Source organism: Clytia hemisphaerica, unplaced genomic scaffold (genome assembly GCF_902728285.1).
Source record: "Clytia hemisphaerica strain Z4C2 unplaced genomic scaffold, Clytia hemisphaerica genome assembly, whole genome shotgun sequence".
Taxonomy (NCBI): domain Eukaryota; kingdom Metazoa; phylum Cnidaria; class Hydrozoa; order Leptothecata; family Clytiidae; genus Clytia; species Clytia hemisphaerica.
Window position 1 is genome coordinate 177,795 of NW_027103678.1, and position 19,403 is coordinate 197,197.

The following is a 19,403-nucleotide window of genomic DNA, read 5'->3' on the forward strand; positions in this document are numbered from 1 at the left end:
ACATTAGAATGTACATCGAATTCTCCATAGCATGAAATTTGAACACTTTTCTTGGCACTTCTGCTAACGCGGTTCTCCATAGTTTGAACAGTAAAAGCTCATAGATACATCACATAACTGAAGCTACACTTTCTGAGCATATCTCTCAAAGTACAGTAGAGTAGAACCATACCGCGAACTGCTCTAACTTGAACTTCCTCGTCTCTCCAGTTAACAAGCCCTTAACTTAACAAGGTTCTACAGTTTAAATTATTTCACGACTCGAATAAATTTCAAAATGTTTTATGTTTGAGTAATGGAGACTCCACATTGGTGTTTGATTTTTATCTATTTTCATAGAGCTTATTAGCAGACGATCCAGAAGTTATTGTCCAATGCGCTTTTGCAGAAAACATTGCACATTTAGCAGAAACTGCGTTGCGATTCTTGGAGCTTGCACAGCTGAATAACAGCCGTGGTGATCGTGAGGAACAAAGCCAATATCAGGTACAGCAATTCATAAGAATTATGATGACATGAATTATAGTCAAAACCAAAGAATCAATGAAAGTGGACAGCATTTCTGAGTCATTTGAGCCTCAAAATACATCTTTGAAATATTAATCGTTCCAAACCCTTGCGTATTACCTTGTGAGTGATCGACAAAGTTATGGCTCAATCGTAAATAAAGTCTTAGGCTCGACTAAAAGGTTCTTGGTTTGCCATCACCCGACCCTAGATTTTGGAGGTGGGTCGGTCGGCCGGAAAATTTTTCTATTTTGGTCATTCATGGAATTTTTGTCTACATTTTGTAATTTTTGAAGAAAAGAAATTCTCTTCGTCGAATTAGCAATAAAAGTTTAAAGAAGAGTCAGTCGGCTGACGGCAAACCAATATTCCAGCCTTATTGTGTTTTTTTTTTCTAGTTGTATAACGAAACAATTACAACTAATATTCATATTCGTTTCTTACTAGGTCAGCTATGATTTTGAATTGGACGCCTTGCACGAACTCATTCAAAACAAAGTTGTATCTCTACTCACCGATACAAACAATATCGTTAAAAGAACTATAATGAAGAACGGATTGACTCGTTTGTGCGTGTTTTTCGGCCGCCAGAAGGCCAATGATGTGTTACTGTCGCATATTATTACATTCTTGAACGATAAACATGATTGGCAGATACGAGCAGATTTCTTCGAGTCTATTGTGGGTATTGCTGTATATATTGGCTGCCAATCGCTGGCTATCTTGAAACCTCTACTACAGACGGTAAGATCTTATAAAACGAGTTATTGAAGAAAACAATCTCACCTTCGTGTGGAGGTAGAGTGTGGAGGGTTAGATATTGTCCTGGCAGTGCAAATAAATCGTCGAAATTTCCCTTACCCAGCTTTTCCGCGGGTTAAAGCTTGATGATTCGTTCTAAAGTGAGGAACCTCTCTCCCCTCCCCCTCAGTGGTCCCAAAATTCATGCAATTACGCAAAATTTTCTCAAGTTTCACACAAACCCGAAATCAAGAAGTTCTTCGGGAAAAATTGGGGAAGAATTTGGAAATCGGGGAAATTTGCACATAATCATTGGAAAAAGGGAAAATTAACGAATTCACACAAAAAATAAGTCAGATTCACGCATTCACGCAATCAAAAAGTAGATTTTCACGCTCACGCAAGTTTTTCAATTCACGCATTCGCGCATTTTTTTTCAATTTCCACGCAAACAGATGGTGGGGGGGGGGGAATATATTATAGTAACTACTCCACTGTGATATATTTTAACAATATCATAAAATGGTTTTATAGGGTTTAAAAGACACTGAAGAGTTTGTGGTGGTGAGCGCATTGAAAGCTCTCATTTCATTGGTGGAATTGCAACTGTTACAAAAGCAAATAATATACGAGTTCATTGAGGATGTGTCCAGGTTCCTTTGTCATCCGGTAAGTTATACCTGAAATTGAAATACGAAATACTATGCAGCATAGTCCGAGTTGGTGTATCTTAAGTGGATAAATCTTTGCGTGGATTAAATTTCGCGAAAATGGCCAAAATTCGCGATAAACGCGAAAATTAATTCACTTATAGGGTTGATAAATTCAATTGATAAATTGTCATTTTCGGAGTTTTTTTTACTCCACACTTTTTTAACTGATAATGGACCTAACTATTGATGCAACAATTTTATTTTGAAAATAATGACTTAGTCGAAATATAGGAGGCATCAGAGTACCTCTATATTAAAAATGAAAATTCTAGTAATAAAGAATATAAGTTCTGCTACCGGACCTACCTCGGAGGTCTTATGAAATAATCCATGATTTTTTGCACAATGATGCAAAGTCTGATTTTGTATTTTTGGGGAAATCAATTTGAAATTTCTACAAATAGGTTCTTACATGGTTCTTACGATGACTCTCTATTGTTTTCTAAAACTCAGAACACAAGAAGGAACCCACATGCCAAATATCTCAAACCCAGCCCGGCGAAAGTGGGGAGACTTCAGCCTCCTTACTTTTGAGCAAATGGGAGTTTTTTTCACAAATTGCTAACGAATTTTATCTCATTTTGAGCCTTCAGCCTCCCCACCTTTACGGTTGTTCCGCCAGTCCTGGCAAACCATCTGATTTTCCCTTTAACTTGTTGTTTTTTAAATCTTTCAGAATCGTTGGATTCGGTACGCAGCGGCTGGTTATATCATCTCATGTGCTAAAGCAATGTCACCTGCTGATGTGCAGTGTCGGTTAGCACCAAGCGTTCAACCATACCTTAAACAACCTCTCATACAATATGATAACCAGGTTAGATTTTCGTTTCTAATTCCTTGATACACGTTTTTTAATGAAGAACAAACTATATAAAAACATAAGGCTTCTACGGCCAAAATATTAGACTCGGGTCTCAGTGACCCGATAACGTTTTAAAACCTACACGTCTTTGTATTTAAAAAAACAAACTCGATTATCAAAATATAAAGAAAAACTTAAGAACATTTTAAGGCTTCGCGGACCCTAAAACGGCTATTTTCTTAGAAATATGGTCAAAAATATATTCGCAAAATAGTGAAAATACGACCATTTTGAGAACATTTTTAGGCTTAAACGAATTTAAAAAGTTAAGAAGAACATCCGAAGGTTTCAAAAGTTTTGGATGCTCCTAAAAAAAACCTACCGGGACGACTATGGATATGGCAAAATTTCACCGGGTCTAATTTTGAGAAAACACTAAGAGGTCTTCAAATATCCCCGGGTGATAATTTTTACCTCGATTTTCACCGGGGCAAGGACTGTCAGATTTTTCAATTTGAAAAAACTTATGGTCAGCACCGCAGGCGAAAACTTTTGAAAACTTGGGATGGATCATGTTGCGGATATGTTGATTAAAAGTTAAGGGCCCTGACCATAATAATTGGTTTTAGGGATAACTTTTACTCTAATTTTCAAGATTTTAAGACAAAGAAGGTTTTACAAAAATTTTCGGGAAATCTATTTTTGGTTCGGTAAAATATACACCATCTACTGCAAATTCTTGTTCCCACTATTGCAGGCGGAAAACCTAGACTTCAAAAACTCAAAAGGTCGCAAAGGTAAATCGACGTTACTGCGAAGAAAAAAAAAGTTGTAATATCTAGTCCGTATCTAGTATAGGAACTCTCACTCTGTTTTTTTTTCTTTTTACAGACTATTTTATTGAGTATTCTTGATGAGCCCATACCACGCATGGTTTATGACTATATCATCCGATCCCCACAAGCTTGGACATTCTTACAGAGGTTAGTTTTATTATCATGATTAGTGAAACTTCAACATTGATGAAGTGAATAACACATTGATGCATAATGAGAAAAGGTTGTGTACTACAGATGTTTTCTTGGCTAGCTTTTATTCAAAGTGACTTCGTGAAGAAGGTCAATCGTAACCAGCAGTAGTAGGCTATGTCATATCTTCCTTCGTTTCGAGCGTAAAACTCCTACTCTTCGGGATATGAGCACTGCTCTTGTTTGAATATTTAAATTAGATAATAAAATTAATATTTGATTAAAATTAATTAATTAAATAATAATGAATTCTCTGGATAAATCGCATGCGCACTGAGGTTTTAATGAATAGAGATAGATCTCTATTCTCTCACAATAGAGAGTTTGGCGGGGGTTACTAGCTGCCTTTAGCAGTGCCTATAGACCAAGAGTAAGGCCTAAAAGCCTGATAGTGTAGACTACAGCATTAGTGACTCAAATCTCCCCCTCACAATAGCTTTTTCAACCAACACAAGTGAGAGAGAGAGTCGCTCTTTTTCCACTCCCAGTATCCATTTTCCCTTCACTCTACTGCACCTGCATCATTCATCCATCGAAGTGTGAAAGAGGGATATTTACTATAGTCTTTCCTTTAACTGTCGAATTTAATGTTACCCTTTTCTTTTACAAAATGATTGAAAATATAACAAAAGAAAAATGTTTTGCAATCTTCAAAATGAACAAGTAACACAAAAACAACTCTATTGTCAAAGATATTAAATATTCATAATGGTATATAAGCACTGAGAAATAGCTAATTAAACCCCTCGTGATAAACGGACACTGAACTGCACGCTACCAAAGAAAATGGCTGTGAATAACGCATCGTCCAATGACAGTTTGATAAGGAATGAGACTTTATTCTGCCAAAACGAGCGTTTTAGTTTATCTATTGACGGAAAAGCGCTGCACGCGTTCGTGGTACTGTATGGGTTTTTTGGTTGTTTTGGTTTGCTGGCGAATACATTGGTCATTTTCCTCATCAATACTGTGCGACTGCTGCAGAATCAATCAATGAAATTACTGATGTACTTATCAATCGTCGACCTGTATAGCAGCGCCATAGCTTTGATTCGAATCCCACTTTTCATTAATGCGAAACAGTTGAGTTGTGCCGGTTTGACTTGGAGCTACTTCTTCATGCTTGTTTCTTTTTATTCCACTGATTATCTTTTCGCTTTGACCGGCCTTGATCGCTTCTTAAGAATCAAGTACTTGGAAAACTATGGCACTAAATTTACTCCGCTTCGCTTCCGTATCACTTTTTGTTGGTATTGCTTCTTTGTTATTGGTATACCCTTTGTCACCACCTATTTCAACGCTCAACACTCCATTGGGTACGCAAGCAAATACGTTCTACCGGTAAACGGTTTCGCTACGGTCCTGACAATAGTGTTATATGGTCTCTCCATATACCAACTACGTCGCTTACGGAAATTGAATCAAGTCATCTCAGACGCAATCGAAAATATTCTGAAAGTAACCATCGTTTATTTGTATCTGTTTGGTGCTTTTGTTGGCGGTATCGCTTCTTATCAAGTCATTTTGGGCCGTTCAAAATCATTAGGGTTTCGACCCGAAACTATGTTCAACGTTACACGCTTGTTGCCGTCTGTTTTGGGATCACTCAATGCTGTGGCCTTTGTTGTTATTCATCCACTGGCGAGACGTTATGTCGCCAGTACCCGATTCTTTGCTTGGATTTACACAAGCAATCGTGTAGGAGAGGCCAATAATGAAAATAATAATATTGTATGATGAACTTTTTTAAAAGCAAAATACAGGCTCAAAACGAAAATGAAAGCGTCTTATCAAACAAAAATGTTCTCGGGTGCCATCTACAAAAAAGGCAGCTCTAGGCTTTTGGACCTACCCCGGTGGAGGTCCTATAAATTAACCTTTGCCCGTTCGTCCGTTCGTTCGTTTGTTATTAGCTTTCCTCATGATTGGCTCGTTAGTTTTTTCTGATTTTTTGCACAAAGATGCATAACTATAAACCCTCGAATGTGACGGAGCCCGATTTTCAAAAAAAAAAATATTTGGGCAAATTTAGGCCAAAAAATGGCTAAAAAACGGGTTTTTTGGACTTTGTGAAAAATTAGGTCGTTAATTCTTTCTGATTTTTTGCATGAAAGTAGGGTACGATCGTAGGTAAAAGATGGCTTGAGCAGATTTTTGCAAAAAAATTTTGTCGGCTCAAAAAACGCATGTTTATCTATAAGAATCACCATTAATAAGGATACATCAATGTTCTTAGTCAAATAACTAAATTTTTATATGAGATAGATGTTTTTTTTGCTCAGGAGGGCTTACTTTTAAAGAATATGTGTGTTTCGACATGAAATTTTGGTTGCTTAGCGTGTTTTTATAGAAAAACTGGCCAAATTCGATATTTTTTTATAAGCACATTATCAATTACTTAGATATTAGCTTTTCTCGAGATGGGCTCTTTCATTCTTTACGATTTTTTTAAGGACATGTTTTTTTTTGACTGTACCAAAATGCCGATTTTCAACCAACCCGGTTCAAATTGGCACTAACAGAGACAGCTGAACCCTTTCTTATCGTTATTCAAAAATAAGAAAATAGATTAGTAGCTCTGTCCGATACTTTTTGTCCGATCTTAATAGCTTTTATGGAACTTAAGATATCGCTTGTTGAATCAGGAGTATTTCAGGGATGAAAAACATCATAGTCTATTTTTTGCACAAAGATGCATAACTATAAACCATCGAATATGACGGAGCCCGATTTTCAAAAAAAAAATATTTTGGGCAAATTTGGGCCAAAAAACGGCTAAAAAATGGGTTTTTGGACTTTGTGAAAAATTGGATCATTAATTTTTTCTGATTTTTTGCAGGAAAGTAAGGTACCATCATAGGTAAAAGATGGTTCAAGCTGATGTTTGCAAAAAAATTTTGTTGGCTCAAAAAACGCATGTTTATCTACCGGGTGCGCCACAAAAAAGTTTCTCTCTTTAAAACTAACTTTCTAGAAATCTAAAAATTTTGAAAGAACCATTCCTATTTCATTGGAAAGAATAAAGATAAACTTAAATTTGGATGGGTCATTTATTAAATTCGGTTCATTAGATCAAAAGTTATGCTCAATTGAATAAAAAAGCTACTTTCAGAAAGTGCCCGAAAACGTTAAAAATCGACCTATCAAATTTTTATTTTTAAACTGGCAATCGCAATAGCCTTTACATGATTAAAAGCATTTTTCAGTAATTAAACACATGAATTTTGAAGCTGATGGGTCGGAAGGGTTTAAAATCTTCATCAAAATCATTTTAATTTACTTTTACCGATATTTCCCTCAGATTTTTGGTTGTAGGCAGAATAAAGTCTATTTAAGGCTTGATCTACCTCGAAACCCCAATTTGATGTATTTTTATGAATTTTACAAGATTTTTTGGCTTTTTTCGACAAACTTTCTGCCTTTTATTGAAATACAACCTTCCTTTACATATAACAAAAGGTCATTTAGACAGCTAGTTATCATTTTTAATGACTGAAACGAAAGTACTGATGCATCATGTAATTATGCTTCTGTTTAATTTGATAGGTCGATTTTTAACGTTTTTGAGCAATTTTAGAAAGTAACTTTTTTATTTAATTGAGCATAACTTTTGATCTAGTGAATCGAATTTAATAAATGACCCATCCAAATTTAAGTTCATCTATCTTCTTTCCAATGAAATAGAAACAGTTTTTTAAAAACTTTTAGATTTTGAGAAAATTAGTTTTAAAGAGAGAAACTTTTTTGTGGCGCACCCGGTATAAGAATCACTATTAATAAACATACATCAATGTTCTTAAAATTACTGAATTTTTTGATGAGATATGTTTTTTTGCTCTCGAGGTCTTGAATATGAAAGAATATTTCAAGAGCATGAAATTTTGGTTTCTAAACGTGTTTTTTTATAAGAAACAAACGACTAATTTAAATAGATCGTCACTATTTGTGTTCTGAATGATTGTCACGCTTATGTAGATATCAATTATATATGTGTTAAATGCATAACCAGGTAGGTCCATAAAAGTATCACTTGTTATTCTTAGGCCTTACTTTTACCTTCGAAAGGAAGGAAGGTAAGACGCAGCCTAGGATGCCATCAGATTCCGTTAGAGCTGGCTTCTCGAATGACTCCCATCAATTCCCACGCGTGAATCACCGTTTGATCTAGAACACGCGCTCCCGTGCAAGAAAGGAGAATTCGCGTCACTGAAATAGAAATAGAAATAGAGACATCATACACAAAATTCCTGAAGAAGTATGTGTAGAGGTAAGAACTAAACCCCTTCTAAACAATGAAGACCTACCGAGACAATAAGCGCTCCTAATACCTTGGTTTTGAGCAGTTGGCCAAAGAGTATTTTTTGCCGCGATTTGATCGAAGGTAAAGCAAGGAAACAATTAAGAATTGTTTATTATTTAATGACGAGGAGGAGAAAAGACAATATCATGAGCGTATCCTGTAAGCCGAGAACAGTTAGATACATTTCATATGTATACAAAGAGTAAATTAATTTTTTAATTCTTGGTATTTCTTCTCAATGTTTTAACAGTATTTCTAATAGGGAAGATCATTGTATAATAATTTGGGAAAAAATGAATAAATAAATAAAACGCTCCCTTCTGGTGTAGAGAAACTTCATTGGATGAATTATGTCCTTTAATTTTCCGTAGGAATCACTGCACCGATCACAACCAATTATTCCGAGTTTATGGTTCGTGAGCTTCTGTGTCTGTGTTATGGTGCATTACTTTCCCCTTGGATAAAGCGAACCCGAACATCTACCCACCTTTTTTGTACCCGATTCACCTAACACGACATGGGTTGAATCGGGCGAGTTAGATGAAAACTAAGCATTACCACAGTCGGGATCGTACTCGGTTCCCCCATATGGGAGGAACAATGACCGCCACATCATTGCTAGTCATTACACGTTTTTTTTTATGAGAACGTCCAACAATTTTGAAGCCTTCATATGTTTTTAACTTTTTGTGATTTCAGCCTAAAAATGTTCTCAATTTTACCATTTTGTGAGTGTTTTTGTGCAATTTCATAAGAAATTCGGTGTTTTAGAGACCTTAAAGCCTTAAAATGTTCTTAGCTTGTTCTTTACATTTTTTGCAATCGAAGCCTTACTTTTATAGTTTGTTCTCAAGTTAAAAGGGATTAAATTTCCCATATGTGACCTTTCTCTGATAAAAGGTCTCTTGTAAACCCCATAAATCCTCCCCAATAATTTTATCCCATAATGTTTTGTTTTTGTTTTCTGTATACTACACAAGTTATAAAAATTGTCTTTTACTTTATTTTTTCACAACTCGAAACAATTTGTATCCAAACCTTGAATTTCTCAGATTTTTATTTCAAAATAGGTCGACAAAACCTCTTAGCGCCTTTCTAGTGAAAAGATTTTATCATTAGTTTTTTTTCTTAATCTTTGCACAAAGAAACATATTCTGATTCCGAGTCCGATTTAGATGAATTTATTTCCTCGAGTGAAAATGCCGGAGATATAAGCAACAATTGCGGTTTATGACTCTTTCTTTTAATTTTCGTAGGTGTTTTAAGTTTAGTTCATTCGTCCGTTGTTTCTTTTTTAACTTTTTTTAGAATATTTTCTTTTTCTTTAAACTATTTTTCATCCTTTAAAAAGCACCCCCTTTTAACACCCCTTGATATTACCCCTTGATATTACCCTAAGACATATGTAGGCACTTTAGGCCGATTTTCGAACTTTTAACTACCCCTGTCAAACTTGGTTCATTGGAAAGCTCTATCTTTTCTCGTTTCAACGAGGGGTCACTGACCTCTGTAACATTTATAGAAAAAAAGTTATTGGATTTTTTGTGAAGCTAATTGGAGCAAAAATTAGCGGATTTTTACTGCAAGGAGCCTTCCAAAAAGTGGGCAAAAAACAGGCATTTTTTTAGTCAAAAAAAATTAAGTTTGAGCAAGTTTTGGCTCTAACCCAAGTTTAGGTAAACACTTTTTCGATTTTTTTCTTTCAGGTGATCTTTGATCATCATACTACAGGTTGGAAAAAAAATTTTGATGAAATTTTACTTTTTCGCAGAATTAATACCACTTTTATACAGGGAGGTAACGTAAAAACGAGAAAATCCGGGGGTAAAAGTAACTAAAAATCGCAATTAAAATTCAGAATTTTCGATATTGAATGTCCATTTTTTGATTCATTTCGGGTGGTGGTTCTAAAAATGGTGTCTCGTGATGCTGAATGTAAAAATTTACAATTTTTCAAATTTTTGGCCCAAAAATTAAGAAATTTCAATTTTAGGCCAACTGATGACGTCATAAAATTGTTTTTTGCAATAACTCTTGATATACTTTGATTGCAAAGCTAAAATTTTGCACACTGAAAGGTATTGTGGTAAACTAGAGTTTGAAAATTTTTTTTTTGAAAAAATCGATGACGTCAGCATTTTATTGGAAAAATTCGATTTTTGCTTATTCCTGCTGACGTCAGCAGAAAAAATGGAAATTTTTGATTTAAAAATTTTCTTTACCTGAATATCTTTCAGTGTGCCAAATTTCATTGGCTAAAGTGGTTTCAGTTGACAAATATTGAGGATTTTAGATTCGATGACGTCATAAATGGCAGATGACGTCATAATCCATTTTTTTGCAATAACTCTTGAAATACTTTGATTGCAAAGCTAAAATTTTGCACACTGAAAGGTATTGTGGTGAACAAGAGTTTGAAAAAAAAAAATTTAAAAAATTGATGATGTCAGCATTTTATTGCAAAAATTCGATTTTTGCTTATTCCTGCTGGCGTCAGCAAAAAAAATTCAAAACTCTTATTATTAAATTTTCTGTACCTGGATATCTTCCAGTGTGGCAAATCTTATCGTCTGAAGTGGTTCCAATCAACAGATATAGAAGAAATTAGATTATTGCAAAAAATTAGATTTTTGCTCACTTTACTGAGGTGCCAAATTTTATTGTCTGAATTCGTCCCAGGCAACAGATATTTAAAATTTAAAATTGGATGATATCAGAAAAATGCACTAAAATAAAAAGATGGAGTTTTGAAAACTATCATAAAAAAATGTTTTTTTGCATTTCTCATCAAAGTTTTCAAAATTTGGTTTAGATATCTCCTTTCATCAAAACATTTCCACATTCCATCTATTATCTAAAAAATCAAATGAAATAAACACAATATTTTACTGAAAATGACACAGTCGATTTTATTCTTGTAATAAATAACAATTTAAATTAGACATGTTCGCAGATGATATAAGTCTAAAAACTTGTTAAGAAATTGCATGCAAATGATAATCATTTTAACACAAAAATAAATGTATTTTAACTAATATTGGTTTTTAGCTTCATACTAAGGAAATAAAATCTTATACATTTACAAGTTGATATCATTCTAAGACTCGTCAGAGTAAGAAAGTGCCAAAATATCTGGAGACTGTCTACTAAGGAACCAATGGAAATATGGCAATGAATTTTGGAGATATCGAAATGCTGTACACCTTAGTTTCATATGAAAAAATTCCTTGTCATCAATATTTTATACCACCATAATATGCCAGTCACAAATAAAAAGTTACTTAAATGGATCTAATCCTTTACAGATTTGGATTTCCAGTGCATAACATGTTACTTTAGTATTCATGATAATATATCAAATTGTCGACCTTGAAATTGTCACATTTAGTTATTCCTATTATATTTACAACACTTTCCAGCAATCTTTTTTGTGAAATTTGTGTCTTGATAAACCAAACTCCATGACATTTGTATCATTGATATCAAATCGCACCTTGGAACTGCTTGGAACAATAGAGTTCCTTGGTCTAATTGTTGCAAGAATGTGTCTTTGTTTGTATTTTCATTATGTGCAACATTATCATTACATCATTGTCAGCAAGTTACATTGTATTGTCAGCTTTAGAGGTTCTCCAACTTTGTTGAATTTGTAATCCTGGCACCTGAATGTGAAAGGAAAGAAAAATTCAAAATTTCATGATGGGAAATAATCTTTTTTAAAGGAATCAATGCCAAATGTGTGGTCATTCACTGAAATCTCCCCAGAAAAAAAGACTCTAAGGTGTGAGACTCTGCTTGATGGTTAGGGCTATGTTTGCCATGCATATATACTGAGCCATGAGAGTACAAAAAGGACAGCATGGAACATACAAAAAGAGTCACAAGAGCCTACAAGAAGGACCATGGAGAGCCTACAAGAAGGACCATGGGGAACGTACAAAGGTACACGGGGAACGTACAATAATGTATATACACGGGGAACATACAATAAGGTACACGGGGAACATACAATAAGGTACACGGGGAACATACAATAAGGTACACGAGGAACATGCAATAAGCAGTCACAGGCAAATCCCTCAATTGTGCTAGTAGTTTTTTACTGCAATTGCGGTATAAACGTCACTTTTACATTTTTTATATACCACAATTGCAGTATTCAAGAAACAGAATTCAAGATTCAAGGAGAAAACAGGCAATTTTTGTACATAATTGATCATATCTTTTTAACGTGCAGACAAAATATTTTTTCCGTAGATCAGATTCTTTTACTAAAGAAAAGCTTTCTTTGCGTACAATTTTTACAGGGAAGGTACAATAAGGTACACGAGGAACGTACAATAAGGTACACGGGGAACGTACAATAAGGTACACGAGGAACGTACAATAAGGTACGCTGGGAACGTACAATAAGGTACACGGGGAACGTACAATAAGGTACGCTGGGAACGTACAATAAGGTACACGAGGAACGTACAATAAGGTACGCTGGGAACGTACAGTAAGGTACACGGGGGACATACAATAAGGTACACGAGGAACATACAGTAAGGTACACAGGGAAACGTACAATAAGGTACACGGGGAACGTACAATAAGGTACACAGGGAAGGTACACAGGGAAGGTACAATAAGGTACACGAGGAAACGTACAATAAGGTACACGGAGAACGTACAATAAGGTACACGGAGAACGTACAATAAGGTACACAGGGAAGGTACACAGGGAAGGTACAGTAAGGTACACGAGGAACGTACAATAAGGTACACGGAGAACGTACAATAAGGTACACGGAGAACGTACAATAAGGTACATGGGGAGTGTACAAAGAAGTATATACCCGGTAACACACAAAAAGGACCTATGGAGGGGATACAAAAGGTACACACCAAACTCATACAAAAAGGACCATGCTGGGTAGCGTACAAAAAGGATCACACAAAACGTACAAAAGGACCACACAAAACATACTAAAGATACACAGGGAAAGTACAAAAATGTACACAGGGAGCATATAATACAAAAGGTACATGGGGAACATACAAAAAGGTACATGGGGAACATACAAAAAGGTACACAGCAACCATACAAAAAGGTACACAGCACAGTGAGTGTACAAAAAGGTACACAGGCGACAGGGATATTTTAACATCTAGTTTTCTTTAGCATCAGTCAGACTGTCAGACATCAAGACTAAATATATGGGCCACAAAGACAAGTACAAGCTGTTCCAAGTTTTGATCATTAATATATAGACAATATACATGAAATCAGAAATAAATTTATGCTTACCTTCTTCTCTTCTATTCATTAAAATAGGAATGGATATTTCCATGTGTTACAGCTTCTTTCTCCACACTTTCTTCTTCTCCTGCTGCTTCTTGATCCGAAATCTCAAAAACCCGTGCAAAATCGAAAGTGATTTTGGGACGGGGGTCATGTTGGAAATTTGAAAATCACAATATTGAATTTTGGCATGGTCTCTAATACACTGGATATAAAGTGTTTATAGTTTTTGGAAAGTTAAGTTTTTGTTCTATAATACTTAGGGTGTGCTATATTTAAAAATTCAGCTTATAAAAAGTTATGACTAAAAAAGAATTTCAAAGCTCTGTAGAATTTTACTAGGAAAAACAATAAATTCGGCACACACGGGAGAAACTCAGGCAGTCCTCTGAGCTTTATACACAATCATTTGTTTTATGAAAAGCTGGTAAAAACCCCTGCCATATTTTGATAGAAGAATGTATACTATTTTTTGAAAAATCGAAAACCCCGTCTTTATAAAAAAACGCTTCCCCGCTAAATTTTCGCGACAGTTTTTAGTCACGTGACTGAAGTGCCTAACATATGCTGAGCCTCTGTTTATGAAAGTTCAAAAGATGGAATTCCAAAATTCCAAAAAAAGCACGCATTCAATTCATCCCATTAAGCATACACGTTTTTTAATAAAAACATCCAAAATTTTTGCGAAGCGAATATACATGAGCGAAGCAGTTTTGCTATCGTGTATATGTACCTTTAAATCTCACCTACGCTGGGGAGCGCAAATGAAAAATTACTATATATATCCAATCTTTCAAACGCAGAAATGATTGAGAAAGCCGTCCGCCCTGCCTTAGATTAAACCTAGAATCGCAGCGGAGAGACCTGGAATTACGGATGGTTAAATTCGTTTTTTTCAAAAAGTGTCGCCTCGTGCGTTTAGATATACCAATTCTTAAAAGCTACGGAGATAATACACGTGGTTACCGGTACTAGATAAGCCTTGTTTTTATCTCCTTAATGTTTAAATTAGGAAATCTAAAGAAGAGATCGGAAAATCAGCGCGGGCTGGAAGCGTTCAAGAAGCGTTCAAATGGCGCTCATTTTTCAAGAAGTCATTGCATTGACTCGAGCAAAGACTTTCGAAGGGCTTTCGAACTTTTCCAAATTCGAATGTTGACAAAAACAACAAACAAACATTTATTGTTGTTTTGAAAAGAGAAATTGGTGTTTTGAAAAGAAATGGTGCTTGATGAAAAGAAACGAAGAAAGCAGCTGAACTTGCGGAATGAGAAGAAAGAAGATGGAATTTTTATTCTTTCATCGACAGGCAAAGCTCAACAGAGTTGTTGCTTCATTGCAAGAAGAGGATCTAAGCTGAAGAAATGAACTGTATACATATGGTGGGAAAGCCATTCCCTTTTGGTTTAGATTGAATTTTGGTAGTATGTTGAAGTGAGCATCACTGGACTTTTTGTATGTTTTGAATTGATGTGAACAAAAACTTTTTACGCTTTTGGATATGGCTAATCTGGAAGGATTTATTCCTCTCCTTATTCGGTGGAAGGAGAAATGTTTGTTTGTCTTTGTTTATGAAATTTTGGCTTGACCGACCCTCGATGATGTGGGATCTTTGGTTGTTTGTTTTTTATGAATACGCATCGATGGTCAGAGATATAACATTGACATGTGACTGTATTATAAAGAATTTTATTGTTGGTAATGGTAATTAATGGTAATGACTTGTAAAATGTCGAAATACAACGACAAAACATGACATAATGTTTATGGATGCATTTTAACTGTTTTAAATTCCTGTGCTACAGCCGAGAAAAAGTCACAGATTTTTTACTTTTTATGTGAAGAGTTTGCTCCTGTTTGTCAACAACTCGAGTAAGAGGGTAAAAGACTGCCAAGTCTTGCCTCCAGCAAACTTAAGATAAGAGTTTCCCATAACTTTGAAAAAAATCACAACCAGTAAAATTTAGGTTTTACTTAGTAGAATCGTTGAAGAATACTTTCTATATCTCAGTTTTTTAATCTGGTTTTTCTTTATTTTTATCTCAGGATTTTACAGCGCTAATCGTTTATATATAATTTTAGAACTTTGTTAAATCTTTCAGAATTTACGATGTAATACAATATTCCTAATTAATATGGTTATTGAATTTCGAAACTACATAAGTCAACTTATTTCTATTAAATTCTAGTCTTGAAATCCTCTGTATTTCACATCCCTGTTGTCTCAATAAACCGAGTGATGTTTAAAGTTTGTTTAACTTTTTTTGATTCTCTGATTTCTTTGCAGGAAGACCTTTTGAAGAGGCTAGAGAGGTATTCTCCCTCCCGGGACAAAATTTTTGCCAAGTTTTCCAGCGGGTCTATGACACAGGGGTGTTTATGTTAGGAAAAAAGTTTTCGAATGTTATTTTTATTCGAACGTTCGAAATTTAGAATTAGAAAGATTCAAAAGTTCGATTTTGAACGCAAGGAGTTCGAAACCGGAAGTAAAACGAGTCTAAAACAAAAACTAAGAAATAAAAATACTCAAGGCTCAGGGCGGACAAATGATTATTGAACTTTTCACAACGATTCATGAAAGAAATCATATAATTTTCCTCGAATCCGTAGAAGTAAACGTCGTAAGTTTGCACACCTGAAGTGTTTGGGTGTCTCTCTCTAAAGAGGCTCGGTCTTCCTGAACATGAGCAGTTGGCGGGGTTTCGCGGGGTTTAAATTTACGAATTGATTATGAATCTATTTAACTTGCAATTTCTAGTGTGTAACCCTATAAATATTTTGCTTGCAACTTGCGAATCGAGTGACTTGCCTGGATCGCTTCGCAATTCTTATACATATACACTAGTTTAATCCTATTAAATGTTATTTTAAATTTTCCGGTTTTAAGCTTAAAAATGTTCTTAACATGTTCTTATTTTCACCATTTTTTGAGTATTTCTGTCAATTTTCCTAAGAAATCGGGTCTTTTACAATCCACAGCCTTAGCCTTAAAATGTTCTTAATGAAGAGATTCTAATAAGAGAGAGTTGACTGTATTGATATGATATTCATGACGTAATGTTTCCTACGGAAAGGTCCCGGTTTTTGCCAGTAGTGGCAAATTTTATGCAACTTTTGTCTAGTTCAAATTTGCCACTACTGGCTAAAACCGGGGTATTTCCGTAGGAAACATTACGTCATGAATATCATGAATTGTTATGATGATACCCATAATATATGTTTATTTCATTATGGTATGTATAGTAAATTGTTTGGTTTCCTTTAGACTAGAGCATCACCACCAACAGAACACCGAAACACAATTCGTCCCATCCAGTAACGAGGCGTTATCGCAAATCGTACGCAAACTCAAATCGCAAGGCATGAACTACAAAGTCGAAAAGAAACTGGTCAAGTTGAAAGATGTCATACTCAGGCTGAACAGCTATAAAACAAAGTAAAATGCATATTTCTTTCTTCCTAGCGTCCAATTATTAAACGTCTTGGGTATACAGTGTGTCCGAAAAAAAGCGCGACAGAACTTATCTAAATGAAAACCTTTGCTATTTATGCCTGCTTTATGACAGCAGCCATGACTCGATTTTCCTTTTTTTCATTCAAAATATCTTTTTGCCTTAGGAGTTTATTTTTTCAATTTATTGAAAACGGATTCCATTTTTTTGTAATAATTTCAGATTTTTACAAAAATTCTGTTCCGCTTTTTCCCGGAAAAACTGTATGACTTTGTAATGTCTTTCGGCCATTGGCTGTACAGAAATAAGAACTGCTTAATGACAAGGCTTTCAAACATCATAATCATAAGAAAAATAGTTTGTCCAGCAACGTGGACCGTCGTAGGTCGTCTTTTTTAATACAAATTTTAAAGGGAAGTTCATTTGGGTTTGTTTATTGTGCCTATACTATCTTTCCAATATGACTGTGCTAGTATTAGTGCATCGTAACCATTTATAAAGCGTTCATAAATATACGTTCATAAATATACGTTCATATACTCTCGATCGCCTTTTAGCCCGGACATGCAACAAGGTAGTAACGAGCAATTATATCCAGGCTTGCTAGACCTATCTTCTCTCTCCAACGTTTTGGAGAGGCGTGAAATGGACTTATGCAGAATGGCGGAGAATCGGGCGGAAGCGAAACAGCAACAAATACAAAGCGGCAAAAATCGACAATCTTCTAAACAGTCCATACAGGTGAGTCAGACCCAAGTAGGGGCACGCAACGTTGTTTTAACATTCATACAATGTGATATAGGTTGCTGCTCGTTTGGCGGGTGATAAATAACACTCGGTTGGAGAATGGGAAAACCCTCTGTTCTGGTCGCCAGATAGACGGTGGGCGTTTGGCGGTTAATGGTTCAAACGCAGCTTTGTAGATATCGATATGTTTTTGGAAAAACAACGCAATGACGATTTGTCATCGATTAAGAGATTCTATGTACCGCCCTCCTTAAATCGACTTACAGCTGATATATCACAAAACTGAAGGTCTCAAGATACACTCTTATAAACACTAATGGGCATTCATAATGGTGATCAGTCTTTGAAAAGCCAACAAAACCTTCGTTTTAAAATCGTTGCCAGGCTGCCTCACCACTTCTCAGTCTCCTTATCAATAGCGGGCTGATTTCTAACTCATTTTAATTGGTGGATTTGATTTCATCTTTTTTTTGTTTTACTTTGTTAAATATAGGTATCGCAACCAGGAACAATATCAATTGACTCTACCAAGGACACGCTTGATATGGAAGACCGCATTGGTGCAAGTGTGAGGGTTAGTAGACTGGAGTCGTTTATAATCCGTGTAATACAATAATATGAGTGTTATATCATAATACGATAATTGTTACGGTATAATATTGGTTTATATAAACAGTTTTCCTCCCCTCCCATTATTTTTTGGTTATTTTCTACTTAGTTTGATTTAGTATTATTTATTATCTCAAAATAATTCTCTGTTGCTCAACCCATTACTGGCAAAGTTAATATTGACAGTACATTTTAAAGCGATATTTTCGTGAACTGGAAAGGAATAGAATTCATACAATAAAATAAATTCAGAGGCCTCAAATTTTTTTCTAATTTATAGTTAAAATTTCCTCTAAAATCTCAACAAATTTTAAGCGGATTAATTTCCTCATTGCCTTTTTTCACGGATAGAGGATCTAAAATGTTAGCGTGGACAAAATTTTGCGAACCGACCTCCAATCTCTTAAAATCCACCCAATCTCTTTCATTTTCCTGGCGGTATTGGTCAAAGTAAACTTTTACCTCTTTTACCTCTTAGATCGAAGGAGAGGGCGTGGCTACTGTGTACACAGCCATGACTGACCAAGCGAAATATGCACAATGTAAACAAGATGTCCGAAGATTAGCATTCTACAAACGGGATCAATATGTTTCGGACATCAAAAAACAAACATTGTTGTCAAATGTTATGGAGAACAAAAGCAAACCGAACTGGTATAAAGATTTTTAGTTTTTTAGTATTTTTCGACTACATCTCTACTTTAAAGGACATGGGGGGTGGAGGATATATTATTTTTTAGAAATTTACCCCCCGGACATCGTGAATTTTGACCCCCCGGACAGCAGGTCTGACTCCCCGGACAAGCATCAGTTGACCCCCTGGACATTCAAAATAACCCTCAAACCGAGCAGAATTACCTCCAAACAGAGCAATTTAACCCCCTGGACAGGGCCAATTTTGTAGATTTTTCACTACCTCCCCAGATTTTTCCACTACAACCTCCACGCCTCTATGTACGGACATTTCCTGGAAGAGCCCATTATTGGCGTATTACACAGAATTGGTCAACACAAGAACGAATGAATTCTTCGTCTCTTGCACTGCTCGATCACAAATTGAAAAATCCTAATGTTGATTTTGCTTTGCGTTTGCATAAGTTTTTTGCCTTGAATTTTTCAGTTGGAAACCGAAGGGACAATTGGTTGCACATCTTCACGAACACAAGGCTGCTGTCAACAGGTGAAATATTTCATCTTTCAAAAACCAATTTCTCTTT

At 35.4% G+C, this 19,403-nt stretch overlaps 1 protein-coding gene across 1 annotated transcript in view; it reads left to right on the forward strand.

The window, feature by feature from the left end:
• The window catches only part of LOC136803669 (phosphoinositide 3-kinase regulatory subunit 4-like), a 38,551-nt gene that overhangs the window by 12,708 nt on the left and 6,440 nt on the right, over positions 1 to 19,403 (forward strand). The window contains exons 12-21 of the mRNA XM_067060390.1: positions 340 to 486; positions 955 to 1,251; positions 1,783 to 1,917; positions 2,638 to 2,775; positions 3,655 to 3,746; positions 16,644 to 16,814; positions 17,388 to 17,571; positions 18,071 to 18,151; positions 18,665 to 18,840; positions 19,307 to 19,366. Of these exons, the coding sequence (XP_066916491.1) occupies positions 340 to 486; positions 955 to 1,251; positions 1,783 to 1,917; positions 2,638 to 2,775; positions 3,655 to 3,746; positions 16,644 to 16,814; positions 17,388 to 17,571; positions 18,071 to 18,151; positions 18,665 to 18,840; positions 19,307 to 19,366 (1,481 nt within the window). The remainder of the gene's footprint in view (positions 1 to 339; positions 487 to 954; positions 1,252 to 1,782; positions 1,918 to 2,637; positions 2,776 to 3,654; positions 3,747 to 16,643; positions 16,815 to 17,387; positions 17,572 to 18,070; positions 18,152 to 18,664; positions 18,841 to 19,306; positions 19,367 to 19,403) is intronic.